A 20,618-nucleotide genomic window follows, 5' to 3' on the forward strand; every position below is an offset into this window, starting at 1 on the left:
ACGCATCCAGTGAACCTGCACAGTGCAGTGATCCTACTGAGTGGCAGACTCTGTAAATACTGTATCTGATGATTCGTTTTATGTGTTGATTCTTCACAAAATGTGTTATTTTGCACGAACAAGAGGCTAGAGTGTTCAAAAAAGAAAAAGAAAAAAAAAAGTACTATGATCATACTGTACACTCTAGTACTATGATCATACTGTACACTCTAGTACTATGATCATACTGTACACTCTAGTACTATGATCATACTGTACACTCTAGTACTATGATCATACTGTACACTCTAGTACTATGATCATACTGTACACTCTAGTACTATGATCATACTGTACACTCTAGTACTATGTGAACAATGGAAGACTGCTATCTGTACTGAACTTCCAGTCAACATTGTGTAACTAAACAGAAGTGGAATCGCACTAATCAACCATTATATCTTGCCTGCAGTCTCTTGTTTTTGTTGTCAACCACCACAAGATCACCATCGTCATCCACAGCTACATCAGTGGGGAGGTTGAATTCAGCATTACCACTGCCCTGTTTGCCTATATCACGTATGTATGTACCATCCAGTGTGGTGACCTACAGGTACATACATGTACATCACAACACAATACACCAACAGAAAAGAACAGCATGGACAAAACTTCATTTTAACATTTCAAACGTTTCCCTGTACAGAATGATACAGTATGTCTGCATCATACATAAGCTCAGTTGCTCATGCAAGAATTGCACGAATTAGAAAAAAAGATGTGGGCTTTGTACAGGAAAGCTTAGTTAGCCCAGGCACACGGGTATTATAGGCATAGTGCTTTGAGTGTGTGTCATATTGCTGTCCCTGAACAGTTTACAAGTTGGTCAATTTTTACAGGCATTTTTATGATTACAAATCGACTTATATGTCTTAAAGTTCTTAACAACTGTCTGGACTTGAAGGAGCTGTCCTAAATTTTAGTTTTTTCTTGATTTGCTAAAATTACATTTTACTTTTTCCCCATCATCCCACCCTCTCTATTTTCTCTTTCCTTCATTTGCCACCTTGTTTTCTTACAATGGAGGTGGGGGATGCAAGCAGGCATCATGATCGTTGTATGGCATCGAAGCCAATATGCTTACCTCTCTCCAGCAACTATCGGCACATATTAGTGAGTCAAGAAATCGAAAGAAGCGCGTGAAACGGCGTGTGGATGAGCTATGTGCGCACATAACAGAATTGCGAAGCGAACTGAGTTCCTTCAGGCAGTCCGCCATTGCCCATGTCGACCACCAGCAACAAAATTCAAAAGGCAAGGAGAGTGCAGGTAGTACTAGTACTACGAACAAGAGTACCCGTACCAGTAGAGCTGGAAAGTCGAAGCCGGGCGAAAGTGCGAGTGCAAAGCTGCCAAAGCAGCAGGTAAAACCCGTGGAAACGCACACTGAACCCCGTACCCGTAGCGCTTCCACACCCCAGCACACAAGCCAGACAGTGCCCTCAGTGGACACGGACTCTGACGCAGAGGATACTGAACTCTTGCCTGTCAGGCACGAGTCAAAGCCCGTTTTCAGTTCCATCACGGACGAGTCTTGGAAGTTGGTCTTTGCAGGACCACCCAAGACCAAGCACTCTGTTGCCTTCGTGGGCAATATCTCGCCGGATTGCACAAATGACCGTCTAATACAGTTCATCGTGGACAGAAGCGAACAGGCAATGCCAGGCTCTTCCATTCCCGTGCACACATGCAGTGCACATGAAGAAGAGAGTGGAAGAGCATCAGCCAGAGTCACCGTAGATCCCACCTCCATGCCTATTGTGAACGCCCCAACTTCTGGCCTACGCCTTTGTACTGCCGACTGTGGCGTTTCTCCTCCAACTCTGGCTGAAACCGCAGCAGCAAAAGCAGCAGCAACAGCAGCAGCAGTAGCGATAGCACCAGCGGCAGTAACAGCGACAGCAGCAGCAACAGCAGCACTCCAGAATCTTCCGTACCGCAGACAAGCACCACTGGCAACGCAAGCCAGAATCAGCCACAGCAGCAGTGCAACGCTAGCATTGCCGACTTCCTGAGGGAAAGTCGTGAGAAGTCTGCTGAAGCCACTTCACTGCCGTCCGCAACACAAGCTAGCGAACATGAGAAGCCTGACTCTGGCAACACCGCCATGAGCCTCAGCACCCCCAGTAGAGGGAACAAGCGGCCCCATGCTCAGGACTCACCGCTGTCAAGCGATGAGCCAGCTGCGAAGAAATAAGATGATGGTACACACACGTGACCGGGCACTGCGCCTCTTGGTGACTAATGCTTTTAGCTTAGCAAACAAATTTGGAGAATTTTTCCACACTGTCACGCATCACAATGTTGACATCGCTGTTGTGACCGAAACCAAGTTTGATGCAACATGCCAGCTCATGCCATGTGTGTAGCCAGCTGAGGTGACGATCCCTGGCTACACGACAACTCGGAAGGGCAGGAATGTCTTTGGAGGTGGAGTTGCAGTCTGGACGAGGTCAGAACTCTCGGTTGCCCATCTCCAAGCGCTGGAGAATGGAACTCATGAGATCTTTAGGGTGTCTGTAGCCCTGGGGCACAAGAGAAAAATGACTTTGGGAGCGGTTTACTGCCCTGGAACATCAGCTGCAAATGACCTATCCCTAGTGGAGCACCTGGACCAGAACTTGGACAACATACGCAGTACTGGCACCAACATTGTCATAGCCGATGACTTCAATGGCCACCACGCTGAGTGGTTGCACAGTTCGAAGACAACCGCTGCCGGCGAGGCTTTGGAAGAACTCTGTGCAGCACACCAACTCACCTAGCACATCGATAAGCCAACTCGAGGTAACAACACCCTGGACCTCATCCTCTCTGACTTTGTCTGTCCTGTCACAACCACAACTCATGCACCAATAGGATAGTCAGATCATGTCGTGCTGATCTCAGACTTGCTTACCGTCTCTCCTCGGCGAGAGCCCGCAGCTGTTAGAACACAATGGAGGTACAACCGTGCAGACTGGGGTCGGTTCCGTGCCTTTCTGAGGGCAGCCGACTGGAACGCGATAGTTTTGGGTAGTGTTGAAACGAGCATATCTATAACAAACGAGCGAACAGTTCCACTAACGAGCAAGCTATCGAGCTAGCTAACGAGTTTCATTGATGTGACAAAATATGATTTAAAATATTTTTCCCTGATTTGTTTTCAATTCAGCTGGTTCAAATTATCACCGCCGGCATTTGGGGTTGCTGTTGCCTCACTTTGGACTGCTGTTTGGCGTCGCGATGTCTTTTCAGCGCCGTCTTTGAGCAGCCTTTAAAAGAATAGACCGTTTGCAAAGATTGTAAGCAGCCCTGTTCTTCGCTGCATCGTGGGAGAAAACTTCCAAACGACAGAGCATAACTTTCACTCGAATGGAGAGTTGACAGAAGCATGCCCTGTGACAGTTCAGCAGATGCGGAACAACACATCAGTGGAGTCCATCAAAGCTGCAAAGACAACTGAAACAACTCAGTGTTGTGCATTCATACAGTCAATGTAACTGCGAGTGATTTTCACTTTGCGTGGGACTGGACTCTCAATCGACCAGGGAGTCAAAGAATATTTTACGACTCCCCGGTCGACATGTACTGCCATATGTACGGAGTACGGTGTTCTTTAGTGCAAACGAGCTGGCCGAACAAACGAGCTGGCCGAACAAACGAGCCGAGTTTCTGGCGAGCGAGCTAACGAGTACCCGGTGAGATCGTTTCAACACTAGTTTCGGGTGATCCTGAGGAGTCCTGTTCTAGGCTCACACAAGTGATCAGCGCAGGCATGAAGAGGTTTATCCCAAACCGAGAACATCACACTCACTCATCAGACCCACGCTGGTGGACCCCGGAATGTGATGATGCCCTACATGCAAAGGAAAGCGCCTGGACAGCTTGGCGATGTAACCCTGGCAACTTGGACATCAAGTCCTCATGCATTGAGTCTGTCAACCTCTGCGCTGCCCGGTTCCACCGGGCCAGAGTCTCCTTTGAGAGCCGGCTCCGCAATAAGCTCACGTCTGGGTCATTTATGGACACAGGGTGGTGGACTATGGTGAAGCAAGCTGCTGGTCTAAGCTGTGCAAGTGAGATTCCGCTACTTGTGGACCAAAGTAAGAGGGAGTTCCACTCCAGCGATGACAAAGCCAACTGCTTAGCAAGATACTTTGCCACGAAGTGTAGTCTTGGAGATCGTGACATATCTCCAGACTCACGCACTCCCAGTGCTCAACCTTTGCATGGCAGCCTAGATCGTATCCATTTTCGAGTGTCCGATGTCCAGTGACGGCTAGCCAGGCTCAACCCTTGCAAAGCTACTGGCCCTGATGGCCTTCCAACTTGGGTCCTGAAGGAATGCTGTCGTGAGCTGGCCCCAGCAGTCACCAAGCTCTTCGAACTGGCCTTCCGATTTGGAATCCTGCCATGTAGCTGGAAGTTGGCACATTTTCGTAGTCAATTGTGGCTGTTCTGGCAGTGTCCTCTGTTCCTTTTATTGCCATCCATCGCATGCAGGTCGAGTCAATCATACCGAAAGCTTCAGTATCTATGAATAAGACTGCCAGCGGGTTGATGTGATATCGAACCTATCAACTGGCCTTCTCTGCCTTTGACTGCGCCGCACCTGGGTTGTCTCAGTCAATGGGAGTGGGAGCTCCGCCGCACTTCTGGGGATGCTGGGCCCCGATGGCGCTCTAATAGAACAATCGCCTGTAGTCGGGGGGACATCTGGCCAGTAGGTTTGACATGGGCGCAGAAACCTTCTATTGCGCCAGTACACACGGCCGCTGGTCAGTTTGACATAATAGTCACGTCGCCTTCCAATAGCGACAACTTGTCCTTGCAGTGTCCACAGCTTGGAACGTGGGTCCTGAATGTCCACCGTCTCGCCGATCTTAAGGTTGCCCAGAGGTCACGCGGAGGCATTATACCGCGCATCGCTCGCTCTCGGACAGCCGAATCTGTTTCGTCAGCCTTGTCGGCTTTGGCCTGCCACTCTGTAGCAAACGTGCGGTGTTTGCCGAACACAAAGGACTGTAGTGGTCGGCCAAACAATATCTGTGAGCGGCTGCGGCCGTTACCTCGGGTGTATTCCTCCATTCTAGCAGTCCCCTCCTGAACTCGTCCACATTCAGGTCTTCTCCGGTGGTAGTATTGGTATTGTACACCAGATGCTTCATGGCTTTGACAGCCGCCTCTGCAGTCCAATTCACCTGCGGATAGTGGGGGGGGGGGGGGGGGGGTGGACCGGATATGACGTACTTGCCACACGCCGACGCCGACGTCAGAAAACCACTGGCAAAGCGGCCGGATCACGTCCTTTGATCTGGTGCCCGGTGCTAGGCGATCAATACACGGCCAACCGGATAAATGATCCGTGTAGACGATATCGCTGTTTCCGCTGCAGCTGAAAATATCTACACAGTCACGTAAGTAGGGCAGGGTTGGCACTGGGTCGCGCAGAAGGGGCTCCTTTTGTTGCGACGATCGGTAGCGGCGGCATTGGGGGCAGTTCCTGACCATATTGTCAATATCGTTTGAAAGTCCTGGCCAGTACACAACTTGACGTGCCCTCTGCTTCGTTCGTTCCTGGCCCTGGTGTGATGCGTGAAGATCCTGCAGCACAGTGTGGCGAAGTGGCTTTGGTATCACTATCTGGCAACCCTTCAGGATGATGCCGTTCTCAACAGACAAAGAATGCCTCACGGACCAATGCGGCTGGATGCATTCCGGCAGCGGGTTCTTTGCGTTTGGGAACCTCGCTCGACAGTTTCAATGAGCTGTTGGTAGGCATTGCCGGCCTGTGCTGCTTCCTGGAACTGTGCTTCTTTGCAGCTTGAGAGAATAGGCTGCTGATCGTCGCCACAGAGGGTAGTAACCGACGCCACTCGACCGCAATCCTCGTAGGGCAGTTCCCCAATGGCAGTGTCCTCCTTAGTCGGCTGACCAATCGGCGAGCGGGACAGTGCGTCTGCGATAGCGTGGTCTTTTCCCTTGCGCCACGAAACCAGGTACTGGTACCCCTGCAACTTAAGCAACATTCGCCGAATGCGGGGATTTTCCATTTCCATCAGTGAGTACTTATTCATAATGGGAATGAGTGGCTGATGGTCGGTTATCACCTCGAATTTCGTCCCGGAGAGATAGACATGACATTTCTTCATTGCCCAAGCAATAGCTAGTAGCTCAAATTCTATCATCGCGTATCGTGATTCGGTATCTAAAATGAATCGGCTGCCGCATTGAATCAATCGCCAATTTCCTCCTTGCAACGGTAGGAGTGCATAACCGAGACCGTTATTTCGAGAGGCATCGGTTTCCAAGCGAGTGGGGGCACCAAACTCATAGTACGCCAGGATCGGTATTCGCAACAAGGAAGATTTGATATTCAACATTGCGGCATCATGATCCTGGTTCCAAAGGAACTCAGCATTTGCCTTCAGCAGACTCCTTAATGGCTGCGTCAATTTGGCGATTTCATCGCTAAAATCACCGAATTGATTAACCAAGCCCAGAAATGAGCGGAGATCAGTGTGTGTGGTCGGGGTCGGAAATTGTCCCAATACCGACGTTCTCTCTGGGTCCATACGCCATCCGCCTTAGCTGACGAAGTACCCGCAGAACTGAACCTCTGACTGAGCGAAAGCGAATTTCTTCTTTGAGAATGTGATGCCATTCTCTCGCGCACACTGCAAAACCGAACGGACACGCTTCACATGATCATTGAAGGTCGCGTCATGCACCAAACAATCATCTACAACCTTTGCAAAATTGCCGATGCCCTCAAATGCTTGATCCGTTCACTGGTTAAACTTATCCCGCGCCGCGACGAAAGCCTGCGGATTTTGAAGGAAACGGTATCGCCCCCATTGAGTGATAAATGTGGTTACTTCCTCCGCGTCATCGAAATTGTCGCAGTTTGACTTTTGATATAAAACGTGGTATTTACTCACCAGCACTCGTACCAGAGGCAATGAATCGGACATAGGCGATATTCATCAATATAGGGTGACGGCAAAGTTCTATTTTCTGTTATTGGAAGCTGGAATTTTTGAACTAGATCCAATTTCTTCGCTGATGTCGCTGCGATGATAATTCGACTCGCTGAGATCAGTTAGGCGTTGCTGTGAACCCTCTGGTTCTCTAAAGTATCAGAAACGAACGACCCCACACGGCACGAGGACAACTATTTATTCTCAACAGTATATTTCACTTCCATCGACTAATAATAATGAACAATGAACGAATGAATGAATGAATGAATAACACTAAAACCACCAGGTACTTATAGCGTGAAAATGACAGCGTGTATGAGAAAAGCATACACATACAACATACAACTACAGAGCACACAGCAAACCGCACGTAGCACATGTAGCGTATACTACGTCGAAATCATCAGCGGTAGGGCGGGGTCGGGATACAGCTGCATTGAAACGAACACAATGTCACAAGCGAGAAGGCATTTCACTCTCGAGAACTTGTGGTTTCACAACATTCTCCCCACCAAAGGGCTTCTCACCGCCGTACAACAACTCACAAGTCAAACGATTTGGGGCTTACTACGCGTCATCTGCTGCTGCGGTGGTGGCCATGGTAGAATATCACTAATGCCCACCACTTCGGCCAACTCGATTTCGCGAAGTTTGCCGCTGTGGGCTGTTGCACACGACACTGTCACCGATCCACCTCGACATGGGGCGGACGCTGGACCAGACAACCTACATTCGATCTTCGTGTTCCACACAGTCTCGCCGCTTACTTCTTCTGTGCTAACCAGTATCGCCCTTCTCATTTCCTCAGCTTCTACGCCTTGCGCTTCTAAGTCTTGCGCTTCTACGTCTTGCTCTTCTACGTCTTGCGCCTCTACGGCTTGCGCCTCTACGTCTTGCGCCTCTAACTCTTGCGCCTCTACATCTTGCGCCTCTAACTCTTGCGCCTCTACATCTTGCGCCTCTACGTCTTGCGCTTCTACGTCGTTCGGCCGAGACTCCAGCTGCTTCTGAGCGTCTCCGACCGATGTCGCCATGCACTGTACCGACGCAGTGGGCCTTGGATCCGATCCTCCCACTGGATTCAAATACTCTTCTGACCGCTGCTTGTCTGTAAGCAAAGTCTTACACGCCTTGTCCGGCGTCCTTCCGGGCGAGGCAAGCAAATCTCGCTTTGCTTCCTCATAATATGTACTGACGGCGATGCGCTCGTCCATCTTCTTGAGCTTTTCGTTAAACTCTGTGCGGAGGGCACCCTCTTGCCGTCTAGCACTGCGCTCTTCAAACTCCTCGCTCTGTCGGAGCCTCTTCTCCACGTGTTCTCTCAACCTATCGCCTTCAAATCCATACCGAATTCCGCTAGCGATAAAGCTGGCTTCAATGATCCATAGTTTCTGTGCCATGCTCGCTTCGTATCCTGGCGTGGTCGCCAAATGTTGTTAACCCTCTGGTTCTCTAAAGTATCAGGAATGAACGACCCCACACGGCACGAGGACAACTATTTATTCTCAACAGTATATTTCACTTCCATCGACTAAGGCTGTGTTTACATGAAGCGTTTCAACCCGGGTTGAGTTCGACCCGGGTCAGATTTCAACCCGCCATGTGAACAAAATGAATGGCGCGTTGACATGACGCATTGCTCTTGACCCGGGTTGAAATTTCGCACCACCGGGTTGATTTCAATCCTCCCCCCAAGGGGAGGGTTGAAATCAACCCGGGTCAAGGAAATCGTACAAACGTACTTCTGTGCGTATCTCGCGCCAGGTTTGAACGGCACTGCAGATGCAAATTTTGCGCGAACGGATTCACGTGACCATACAGGACTGTAGAAGTGGACTTTTGGCGGCATATCAGTATTTGACCCGGGTCAACTGTCTTCATGTGAACGCTCACGTCTTTTGTCTATCGTACAGACTTTCAACCCGGGCTGAACTCGACCCGGGTTGAAATTTCTCATGTAAACACAGCCTAATAATAATGAACAATGAACGAATGAACGAATGAATGAAAAACACTAAAACCGGCAGGTAGTTATAGCGTGAAAATGACAGCGTGTATGAGAAAAGCATACACATACAACATACAACTACAGCGCACACAGCAAACCGCACGTAGCGCATGTAGCGTATACTACGTCGAAGTAATCAGCGGTAGGGCGGAGTCGGGATACAGCTGCATTGAAACGAACACAATGTCACAAGCGAGAAGGCCTTTTACTCTCGAGAACTTGTGGTTTCACAACAGGCATTGCAGCCTGCACATTTCTCGTGCTAATGGCCATTCACTCAAGCCTCATCACTGTTTTACCTTAGCTGGGGTGAGAATGACTTCGTGGAACAAGTAGCAGCGCTTGGAGAAACATCGAGGGGTCAGCAAACTAAATGCCTGCAACAGCGATAAAATGTGTCGCTCTGGCTGAGACACTCAGTACATGATTGTACCTGCAAGAGCCGTGTAGACTCTACACGTAGTGCTAGTGATGGACGCGCAGGTGCCATACCATGGTATACCAGTGATGCTGAAAAAGAGGGCGCGCTGGACGTGATAGTACACTTACCTGCATGAGCCACACAGCTAAAAAAAAAAGGGCATGCCCCAGCTAAAAAATGTTCTTTTCAAGATCGAGGTGATTCCGCCAACGGTAATCAACCGACCTCGCAACGATCGTGTATTCTTACTAGGCTTCTTTGTTCATCCAGATCATCCAGAGTTAGCAGACGACAAGCATAGCAGCTCTTGTCCTGTGGAGAAAGTCAAAGCGTTTGAGATGAGGCGCGACCAACTTTCAACCTTCCTTGAAATATTTCGGAACGATATTTTTGCGTCTATTGACATCAGCGACGACGAGGACTTCATCTCTGCATGAAAACTCTCAGTCCAACTGTCCTGGAACGTTACTCTAGTCTTCAGACTATCATACTGTGTAATAAGTTTTGAATGGCTTAGCTTATGGAGTTGTCAGTAACAAGTCACTAGTCAAACTGCGACAATTTCGATGACGCGGAGGAAGTAAATGACATGATTCAGGTGCCAATGGTACTTGCCAGTACCCATGACGGGCATCAAGTGTGGTAAAGAAGCGGGCATTCTCAAGATTCGCAATGGCGTCTCGCGGGGTGCGCATGGGGTGCGTTGGTCGTTGAAACTGTGAATTGAGCTTAGTCAAGTCAATTGTGAGGCGCTTTTCAGCAGTGTTCTTTTTGTCAGCCAGCACGATTGGATGGCACCAATCACAAGGGTCACTCACTGGTTCAATGACTCTTTCCTTCACCATCTGATCAAGATGTTCCTTGACCTGATCACGGTAAGCAAATGGAATCGCTCGAGCTCCGTTAACTATGCATGGTGTGGCGCCGTCATTGAGCTTGATAACCATCGGCGGACCTTTCATGGTTGGCCCTGCGTCGTCGCTAAACACATCAGCGTATTCGCTAAGAATATTCTCTCGGATCAGTTCGACTTCACTCCGCTGATCGGACTTGGGCATTTGGCCGGAAGCAGGACGCAACAGAGTTAGCGCACTTCTTCGCAAGTCTGCCGGAAGTATTCCGAGTGTCTTCAGACTCTGCCTCGATAGCAGCGGGCATTGCAACCCCTCATACACGTGGATCTGTGTTGCGATCTGGCGATCACCGACCGACAGCAAAGCCGTGACCATGCCTATGTTCGTGAGGCGACCTCCATTGACATTCAGAACAACACTGGGGTCCGGGACAAGGTCACATTCCTTGCCTCCTAGTTTCCGAAGTCCATCCAGGTTTATTGCATCGACGTCACTGCCTGTATCGGGAAGCCATCCGAGCTTCGCTGCTGACCTTGGGTCATGGTTGTCCAGGCACGTTGGTATCTCGATGCGATCATTGTTGCCGCTGAAGTTTGCGACTTGCAGCCGCAAGTGACCAAGCTGGGGTGCATCCTCTGGGCAACTTCTCTGGAAATGTCCCTTCTCACCACAAGAATTGCAGGTCTTCTCTCGGGCGGGACATCGGGAGAGCGGGTGGGAGTCATATCCACACTTAGGACACTTGGCTCTAGGCTGGTTGTCTCCCTCCTGCTTTCAAACGGGCGGTTTGCCACTCGGTGGCTGCGACTGCGAGTAGAAGACGCATTGCTGCTCGACTGTGACTGCTTGCTCCGCTGGTACCGAGTTTTGCGCAATGCCTGTGCACGGCCAACTTGCGCTTGTGGCATATCTTTCTGGGTGGCTTTGGCAGCTTCCTCAGCTGCAAGTAGTGCAGAACTCTCCAACTGTGAAGTCACAAGCCTTGTAAAGCTCCTTCAACACCGTCAGGAAGGAGTCGAACAACTCATTATCGTCTTGTTTCAAATTGTAGAACTCCAACCTGTCCAGTAAAGGGTTACGACGACGTCTTACAAACGACTCGATGGCCCCGATGATAGCGTCATCATTTTCCTCCTCGGAAATACAGATTATGTCTTGGCGGATATACCGCCGGAGTTCCTCGTCTAAGGACTGTCTCAGTGCTGCCACTCTGGTTTCTCGGTCCTGGGACGTGAGGTGCTGGCAGCGTACAAAATCCTCCCACAATTCTTTCCACGTCGTGAAATCTGCCAAGGTGGCGTCCAAAATTGGGTGTTCAACATTGATGGAGGTCTGCTTTGTGGGCTGACTTGCCCTCTGGGGCTCTCTTGCACCCTGGCTCAGCCCAGCGTCTAGCAGCCCCACCACTCGGTCATCCCGGGCAGAAGCCTGCTGTGCTTGATCAGCGATCAGTTGCGCCAATCGGACGAGGGTGTGGTCCTGCCTTGAAACTGGTTCACCTTCGCTGTGGGCCAAGTCGCCGTCCATCTTGGTTGCTTCTCCACCTTCCGCGTCCATTGCTGCGATAGCACGTTGGTTCGGGTCACTGCGCCATGTCATGTTCCACCACCTTGGATAGAATGAATCAACGCACATAAGGAAAGTGCCTTATGTACATACTACATACACGTATTAGCGCTACAGACTACATATTAGCGCTAGCTAAATGAGCGTGCCAATTGTATGAATAATGTGATACAATTGATACCTGTCCTCTGAAATACATACAATATCACACCAACATGGGTGTCCCAATCTAGGCGATTGTCAAGGTGAACGCCGAGGTAGCGCGCAGAAGACGCTGAAGGGAGGAGACAATCACCGCTTTTGATTGTTAGTTCCTGTACAAGCTGCTGGGGAGATATAGTCAAAACTTGGCTCTTGGCGGCGTTCAAGATGAGGCCTCGAGACTTCAGCCAACCGGCCAGAGCAGTTGCCTCTGTGTTGAGGGTTCTAAGATCCTTTGCTAGTGATTGTAGACCAAAGAAGGCTGCACATATTTCCAAGCAGTTGATATGAATGTGCTTCTCCGCCAGTGTCCAAAGTCCTGATGCATGGCGATGACCACAGACTGCTCCCCAGCCGACTGTTGATGCTGCATCCGTCTGCATGACTAGGTCTGGAACTGGCAGAGGAATAGAGAGCCCGTTGAACCCCTCCAGGTGCTGAAGCCACCAAGACAAATCCTCCAATGCTGCTTCGGAAAGCCGGAAGAATCGAGAGCTCTGCTGAGGAAATCAGCTCCAGGATGCTGGCAAGGCGTTGAGCCGTACCCTGCCTCTGGGCAATTAAGCTCCGGCAAGTTGTCAACGTCCAATGGACCTTGTCCGTAGGTAGTTCTAATGTCATGGCTATTGAACTGATCTGGAATCCCTGAAATTCCAACACCTGTAAGAGCTGAGGTTCTGACTTGCTGAAGTTTACCTGGAAACCCAGGGCCAGCAACAGATAAATGAGATTGGCCGCATGCTGCAACGCCTCTTGAAATGATCTAGCCATGATGAGTATATCGTCCAGGTACACGACCAGACGTACACCCTGTAGTTGAAAACAGGTGATCACCGGTTAAAGGAGCTTGGTGAACTGCCGTGGAGCAGATACCAGGCCAAACAGGACAGGCGCAAATCGGTACTACCGACTCTGCCACAGCACCTAAGTGAAGCGACGGAGGGTTGGATGCACTGGCATTGACATGTATGCGTTGATTAGGTCCACTTTCACCATAAAATCGTTCTTTATCAGTGCCTCCCGCATGGTGGCAATACCTTTCATTATAAAATGGTGATATTGCACAAACCGGTTTAATTCCCGCAGGTCGGCCAATGGGCGCATCTTACCGTTCTTTTTCGGTACACACAGTGGGCTGAAAACCCCAGGTGTGCCAGGGGCACCTTTTCCCGGGCATTGTTCTCTTGCAGTGCCTCCACTTCCTCTGTCACCACTGCTGTCAAATCTTAGGACATCTTCCTGGGGAGTGGCTTCCACCACTGGACTGGTTCCTGACTGAGCTGCAGGCAAAACCTTCGCACATATTGCGTGACTTCTGAGTCTTCGGTCAGCTGACGCCAGCATCTGGTCTGACCACCAATTAGGCCGCTCGGACATCCCTGGACCTCCGAGGCGGCCAACCTCCAGTCCAAACCCCACTTGGGTAACTGGGTGCATCCACACTGCAGTTCTGGTGGTAGTGCCTGCAAGCACACCTCTAGAAGGAAACGTATTAGTCGCTGTTTGGCTTCAGAGGGCCTTGCTTGTTGTCGGGCTGTTGGTGTGACCGGGGTTGACAGTGCGGCTTCTTGGAGTAATGTGGACGGTGAGGGACATGACTTGCGGAGGTCCACCCATTCCTGCGGGCTCCTCGCCCTCAAAAAACGGCACAGGGGAAGCCTCCGAAGGCTTGCGGCATTTGGTTTTGCTATTCCTCTGGTCTTGTTCGAAGCTTGGCAGCCGTCTGTCTTTTCCAGCCACATGGCCATGACTTGCAGGCAGCGTATGACGTAAATCGGCCCAGGCCTTGTCCGGTTCCGCTCACTTAGTTATCTGCTCGTTCTGGGCAGAGCCAAATATTGACTAATCAGGGTTAGCAAGATCTGCTGGGGCTAGGATAGAAAGCTTGCGGTGGATCTTATATAAACAGATGGAACGTCGTTTTATGGTGAGTGCCTGTTAAGCACCTACCGGGAGACGCAGTGCCGCCGTAGCGGCCTCCTGGATCTCAGGGCCGGCGGAACCGGTCAGGCTGGTCCGGCCATGGCCGCACCACTTTCCCAGCTGGATCGTCCATGTGATTCGTGCAAAACCGGTGTAAAAATCCAGAGGTACATGACTCGACTGTACTGCCGACGTGTGATGTGCTTCGAAGTAGCTCAGGACTACGTGACAAGCAGACTGCAGCACGACCTCATGAGCTCACCTTCCACCAAAGAAGTACCACCAGTCACTCCTATCGAAATGCATGCACTAGGCAACATTGGAAGCGAGCAAAAACATCGCACAAGACAGAAGAGTCCTGATCGAAAGAGACTCCTCTTTCGATCGAGGGAGTCGATCGTGTCGCATACACGGAGAAATCGACACGAGATCATAGTTACTAAAATCTTTATAAAATGGCAATAAATAAGATAAATAGTGCACACATAACAACAGCAAAAATGAAGAAAGTCAAGTTCCATAACGTTTTCTTGTGACTGTCATCAGTGCCGTCACATAAAAATGTAATAACTAAAACACACACTTATATACATGTAGGTAATATGGTTTCAGGTAGAAATACAGCAGGTAGAAATACAGCAGCTAACAAGTACAAAAAGCGAAGTTTGCACCTTTGCAATGTGTGAATATAGTGTATGTGAGAAAGGTAGTGGCAGATGAATGTGATACTGTGTGAATGAATGTAATGGTGCGTGTGTATTACTTGAAGAGTGTGAGTGATACAACGTTTTCTTTCTGTTTACATAGCACAGGGTCACGAGTACGAATATACACAGCTTCCAACACCTGCAATTGCTTGAAGAAACGTGCGCAACGAATAACACTAAACCAGGAATCGTCAAACACCTTACGACATTCTGGACTGGACACCAAATGCTTGTACACTGCAGACTTCCTCTTGTCAACATCAAACTCCTCCTCATCACTACTCTCATCCTCCACCTCCATTCCAATGCCGCCGTCCATCCCATCGCACTCGTATTCGTCGTCATCAGTCTCCATCTCCTCGCGACACCGCTTCCCTCTCCTTGATTCGTTCTGTGCCGTGCCTGTGCTTCCTCCTGCGTCTCCTTGCCTTGTGTTCTCCACTTGTCTCAGTCGTGCCTCTGCTAGTATCTTGCTTCTCCTCGGTTCTGCTCTGTTTTCAAGTTGTTCCCCTTCCGCTCTTACCGTTGTAGCAACATGGTTTGTCGAGGAGCGACCGTCCGGCGGCCTCCCTTGCCGTGGTCCGGTTTCCGAGGGGGGAACCAGATTAGTCTGCTCGTTCTCCATGGAAGTAGTCGGTGTTTCTGTTTCCGAATTGTGACCGTGCTAGGTGTAGAAATAGGCAGCTGATGTTTTCGTGGTCTCCCACGCTTCGGCCTGCTTAACCTGGCAGCCTGGGACAACAATGATAATGGGACGTGCTGCTTGATGCGTTCGGACAAGTGTTGAAGCGTCCTGCCAACATACCGACTACCACATTGTCGGCATTCAAATTGATAAATGAGATGGCTCAAATGGTGGGTTGGCAGGACGTCCTTCAACAATGTGAACGAACGCACCGTTGTAAAGACAGTAACTACATTCACTGCATAGTATGTCTTTTGCACGATCGATTTCACTGCACGACTGACTTTTGTTGATTCAGAGCCTTTCCAAGGCAAGCATAAGAACACCCGACACGGTGTTGGCCCGATTTTGTGTTCCTTCCGCGGCTCTTTGCTCGTGAGCAGTTTTGCTAAGAGTGATGATGGATATCCATTTTTCAGGAAAACTGAGCGCAGGAAATCGAGTTCAGGTTGTAATTTACTGTCAGAGCAAATGCGTCTTGCCCTATCCACCAAGTTCCGGACTAAATTGATCTTGTACTGGGCCGAGCAATATGAGTCATACATTATACATTGTCCTGTAAACGTAGGCTTACGATAAACCGATGTGACAACACCATCACACGTCCTTTCGACTAAGACATCCAAAAACGACAATTTTCTGGATTCTTCGTGTTCACATGTGAAGCGCAGCGCAGGATGGACATCATTCAATTCAGTTAGAAAGGCTTCACTGTCACGTCTTGATTCGAAATAGGTAAATGAGTCGTCCACAAATCGAACGTACAACTGAGGCCACTTTACTTTATCCATTCTCGACTCGCAATATCCAACGAAGACGTTGGCTAGTGCCGGACCCAGCGACGACCCCATTGCCACCCCGTCCGTTTGCTTGTGCATCACGTCACCGAACGAAAACTCGACACCACTCGTAACCATTAACATCAAACGTCGAAACGCTGACTCAGGTAACCAAGGGACATCGACGTCATCATCATTATGGTAGAGTGTCTGCACACAGATATCGATCGTCTCGTCTAGTGGAACGTTTGTAAACAGGCTTACAACGTCGAAAGAACACATATGGGCTGTGTTTGGAATCGGATTTTCACGAAGGATTTCCACAAACTGGAAAGTGTGCGTGACATTATGCTTACAATAGTAGTCTACTACCGGCTGTATCATGCCGCACAGCCACTTTGATATGGCGTACTGGGGCGAGCCTATCATGGAGAGTATGGGTCGGAGCCGGCAGGATGGTTTGTGTATCTTCGGCAAGCCGTACATCCTAGGGCGCACCGAACCGATTGGCTTCATTCGAAAAAACTCCGATTCTGATATGTCTTTCGCATGTCGGAGGTTCTTAAGATATGTCACCAGTTCTTTCTCCCTAACCGAGTTTCACAAATTTCGACCCGTCCTCTAGTATTGTAGCCATTTTAGTATTGTAGTCAACTCGTGTCAAAATAACGGTTGCACGACCTTTATCCGGTCGGGTGATGATGATACTATTGTTCTTTTTTAGCTCTGCACGAGCTTTCATGTGTTCACGGGAGAGAGAAAATGTCCGTCGTTCTGCGGCCTGCTCGGCATGTTCTTCCGCCGCAGCACGGAGTGTGGCTGCGCACACCATTTTCTTTGATTCAGAAACTGGTGCAAAATCACGCAGTTTGCGATAAAATAATTCAAAATCGCAAAGTACTTGCTCCTTCATGTTCGATGTTGGTGGTATGCCGAAATCTATGCCTGTAGATAGTGGCTCTTGTTGGACAGTGGTAAGTGGAATGTTCGCCAGGTTAATTATGGTGTTGGTATCAATTGTTATGGCACCAAAGCGCTTCTTTCGAAGCCACTTGATGTTCTGATCATACTTGGTAACTAGTCGGGTGTGCAGCCTATCATCATTCTCTGATATAAGTATGGAAAACCGAAGAAAGTCATGTTGCGACAGGAACCCTCGGGCCTCGCGGTAGAGGTGTTTAAATGAAGTTCGTGTCTTGTCAAGTGTATCTGTGGATCGCGCAATGTCATCCTTGATGAAGGTCCTTTCAATTGAAAGGGATTGGTACGCTTTTGCTCGCTGTACTCTCTTCTGGATGGCTGCTGTATTTCTACCTGAAACCATATTAGGTACATGTATAAAAGTGTGTGTTTTAGTTATTACATTTTTATGTGACGGCGTTCCACTGATGGCAGTCACAAGAAAACGTTATGGAACTTGACTTTCTTCATTTTTGCTGTTGTTATGAGTGCACAATTTATCTTATTTATTGCCATTTTACGACTATTGTCTCCTCGGGGCATGCACGGAGCGAAATGTTGTATACCACCTCGAGTGCAAATGTGGTGATAAATATGTCGGAGAGACGTACCGCAGCCTCGCTACCAGGACAAAAGAACACAACGACGACGCACGCAACACAGTGAGCGGCACCGCGCTGGGTGAGCATTTCGTTGGCAAGCATGCATCTGACCCATTGCCATTGGGAGCAACGGTTTCTCAGGTATCCGGGTTCTCGGTTCTGAGCGTGACCGCCCCAGGAGGAGGATTCGGGAGGCCATCAATATCAGGGAGCGATCCCCGGAAATTAACAACAACAGTGGCTGGGATCTGCTATAACACCACCTTACTGCGAGTGGCGCGGGGCTCTAGACACCTCACTGGTGGTGTGAGACTGGAACTGGGCTGTTATCACTGCTGTAGTGCAGTATATACTTTCCTCGCCGTTTGTGCTTGTGTTGTCATGTATATGTAGTAATGCACACCCGCCATGACGTGCTTTGCACTTCTCTACGCGCGCTGTCACTATGTACCGCGCTTTGCTTGCTTGCCTCCTTCTTTTATACTGCTGTTCTTTCCATGTCCACTTCATTCCTGATGATGGTCATAAAGACCGAAACGTTGTAACGATACCAATGGATTTGTGTGAAATGCAGTGCTCTCTTGAGGGTAGGCAGGTTGCCTGCAAACAATTCAAGTATTGTCTCCTCGTCGATTGTTTAAAATCTTTATAGATCGCTTTTTTACCTATTCCTCACAGACAGTTTTCAATCTCTTGGATGCTACCATCCCCGGCACTGTATGGCTTTAATATTATGGAAAAAAAGTAGTTTTTGTGTTCTTTTACTATAATTCTCTGCATTTTCTGGAGCCTCACGAGATGCCCAAATTCGCCTTATTTCACGTAAATTTTCAATATTTCTTCCGGGGACATCACCCGGACCCCTCAAAGGTTGGCTGGACCACTCCCACACTCCTTCCTCCGGCCCTGGATCTGCTGACCTTGCTCACCGAAGTCAGGGTTTTGCTTGTCCCTCAAGAATGAAGCACAACGGGATCCACCACATTCAACAACTTCGGCTGCGTCAGGTACTGAGGTCTATCCGGTCGAGCCTCTGAACGAGGTGGCTTCCTGTCAGCAGAATATACCATGCGGGCGACTTGCGCATCCAAAGCCAGGACTAATGCAGCGGGAGTGTCCGGGCGAGGGTAGCGGCGGGAAAATGCCTGCCCGGATTTGCGTCGGAGTTCTGAGGGAAGACATGACTTGGGAAGCTTGGCAGTTTCATACGAAACATATCGGGTAAACCCTTTCTCCTTCTCATCCCCGTCATCCACTGGCCAGTCAGTATTTGGACCCAGACTATGTGTGCTACCAGACTGAGAGTCCAAATCATCAGTTGCCACACCAGATAGGCGCGTACAAGCGGCAGGTGGCTTGATTGTGCCAGACCTGCTGGATCTTCAGGATCACACAGGTTTGAGGGAAGAGGTTGTAGCCTAGGTGGCTCTCTCGAGGTGGACCGAGCAGCAAGTGGCTTCAGGGTGGGATTATTTACCAGGTCGCCATCAACGAACCCGCCACGTGTATGCTCAAGACCGGCTCTAGAAGCCTGAGCGGGCAGAGTAGACCTCGCCAAAGAGGACTCAGCCGATTGTGAAGGAACTGGGATCAGGAGTGGATCAGTTTCTGGGTACATGTACCATCCACGATCCGTGAATCATGCTCTTGCCTGGAGTTGGACTCCAAATTTTACACCCGCATCGACTATTGTGGCATTCTAAAGAAGCCAAACGCCTCTAGAGTGGGCACAAGGCTTGGTCCAGAGCCCGCTGGACTAGCGAATAAACATCCTGAGGTGCCCATTCCATACCGAAAACTCAAGACAACAGAAATTTTCAACGAAGCATTTCCTCGAGCAAAGAAAAAAAAGATGAATAAGAAGCTAGAGTTTCCGCGTTTGAGCTGATTGATCACATGTGGGGCAGTTTTCTTTTACGAATTTTTTTCCAGCAAAGGAAAACCCGATTTCGGGTTGGTATACACTGTTATATCGAATCCCAAAGCTCCGATATGCAAATAGAATATGGGGATCCAAGAGATCGTTTCACACCTTCCTATGGTATGATGGCTTTTAGGAGAGGAGTAACTATCATAAGGAAATGTGGGTTGATAACACTATCTACCAGACCAATGACTTACTGTAGAGCAATATTGCAGATGCAGTTTACATGTCTTGCTATACATCAAGAAGATGATGAAAATTGTGTATTGAGATAGATGTGGGTGCTGGTTTCTATAAACTAACCTTCACCCGATGATTGCCAGAATCAGCAATAAAGACCTTTCCATCGTTGCTCATTGTGATACCACGTGGATGTTCGAACTGCACCCTGTCATTACCGTAGCTACCAAATGATGTAGAGGTATCACGAATAGACCTATAGTGATTTTGTGTTGCAACCTGTAGATACACAGTAGAGATCATATTGATAAGTTAACAATCCTGACCGGGTGAAAATCATACTAGCATGTTGGCCAATCAGTATTCATCATGCAATCTGTTCACATAATGGGAGAAAAAATAATAAAATAAGTTATCCATGTGGTCTTCGTAACATACCATGCTATGTGCACGGTGTTTGATTACGTATTGTCTTAACAAGGAACACATATCAAGAAACGGTGTAGGAATTCACTGCCCGGGAAAACAAAACACTTCAAAAAGGTGTGCGCTGTAAACCAGGCTGAGTAGTATTGGTCAATTCTTCAGCTTTACACTTGTCATTGCTATCAGGCTGAGCTCCATTCCCCCAGTGCTGTATTGATGAGGCAACAAAGGACAGAACCGTTGTGTGTGTGTGTGTGTGTGTGTGTGTGTGTGTGTGTGTGTGTGGTAAGCACGTTTGGTCCGCCATCCGAGACATTCAACGGTGCTATTCAGGACTCCGATCCGTCACCATCCATCCGGTCCGTAATGCTGAGGGCA

At 49.2% G+C, this 20,618-nt stretch overlaps 1 protein-coding gene across 1 annotated transcript in view; it reads right to left on the minus strand.

Moving 5' to 3' along the window:
• LOC135811209 (tripartite motif-containing protein 2-like) overlaps positions 1-20,618 on the minus strand; it is a 166,953-nt gene that overhangs the window by 86,930 nt on the left and 59,405 nt on the right. The window contains exons 6-7 of the mRNA XM_065324402.1: positions 19,938-20,093; positions 446-586 (exon numbers count right to left, since the gene is read on the minus strand). Of these exons, the coding sequence (XP_065180474.1) occupies positions 446-586; positions 19,938-20,093 (297 nt within the window). The remainder of the gene's footprint in view (positions 1-445; positions 587-19,937; positions 20,094-20,618) is intronic.

The sequence above is a fragment of the Sycon ciliatum genome, chromosome 3 (assembly GCF_964019385.1).
Source record: "Sycon ciliatum chromosome 3, ocSycCili1.1, whole genome shotgun sequence".
Taxonomy (NCBI): Eukaryota; Metazoa; Porifera; class Calcarea; order Leucosolenida; family Sycettidae; genus Sycon; species Sycon ciliatum.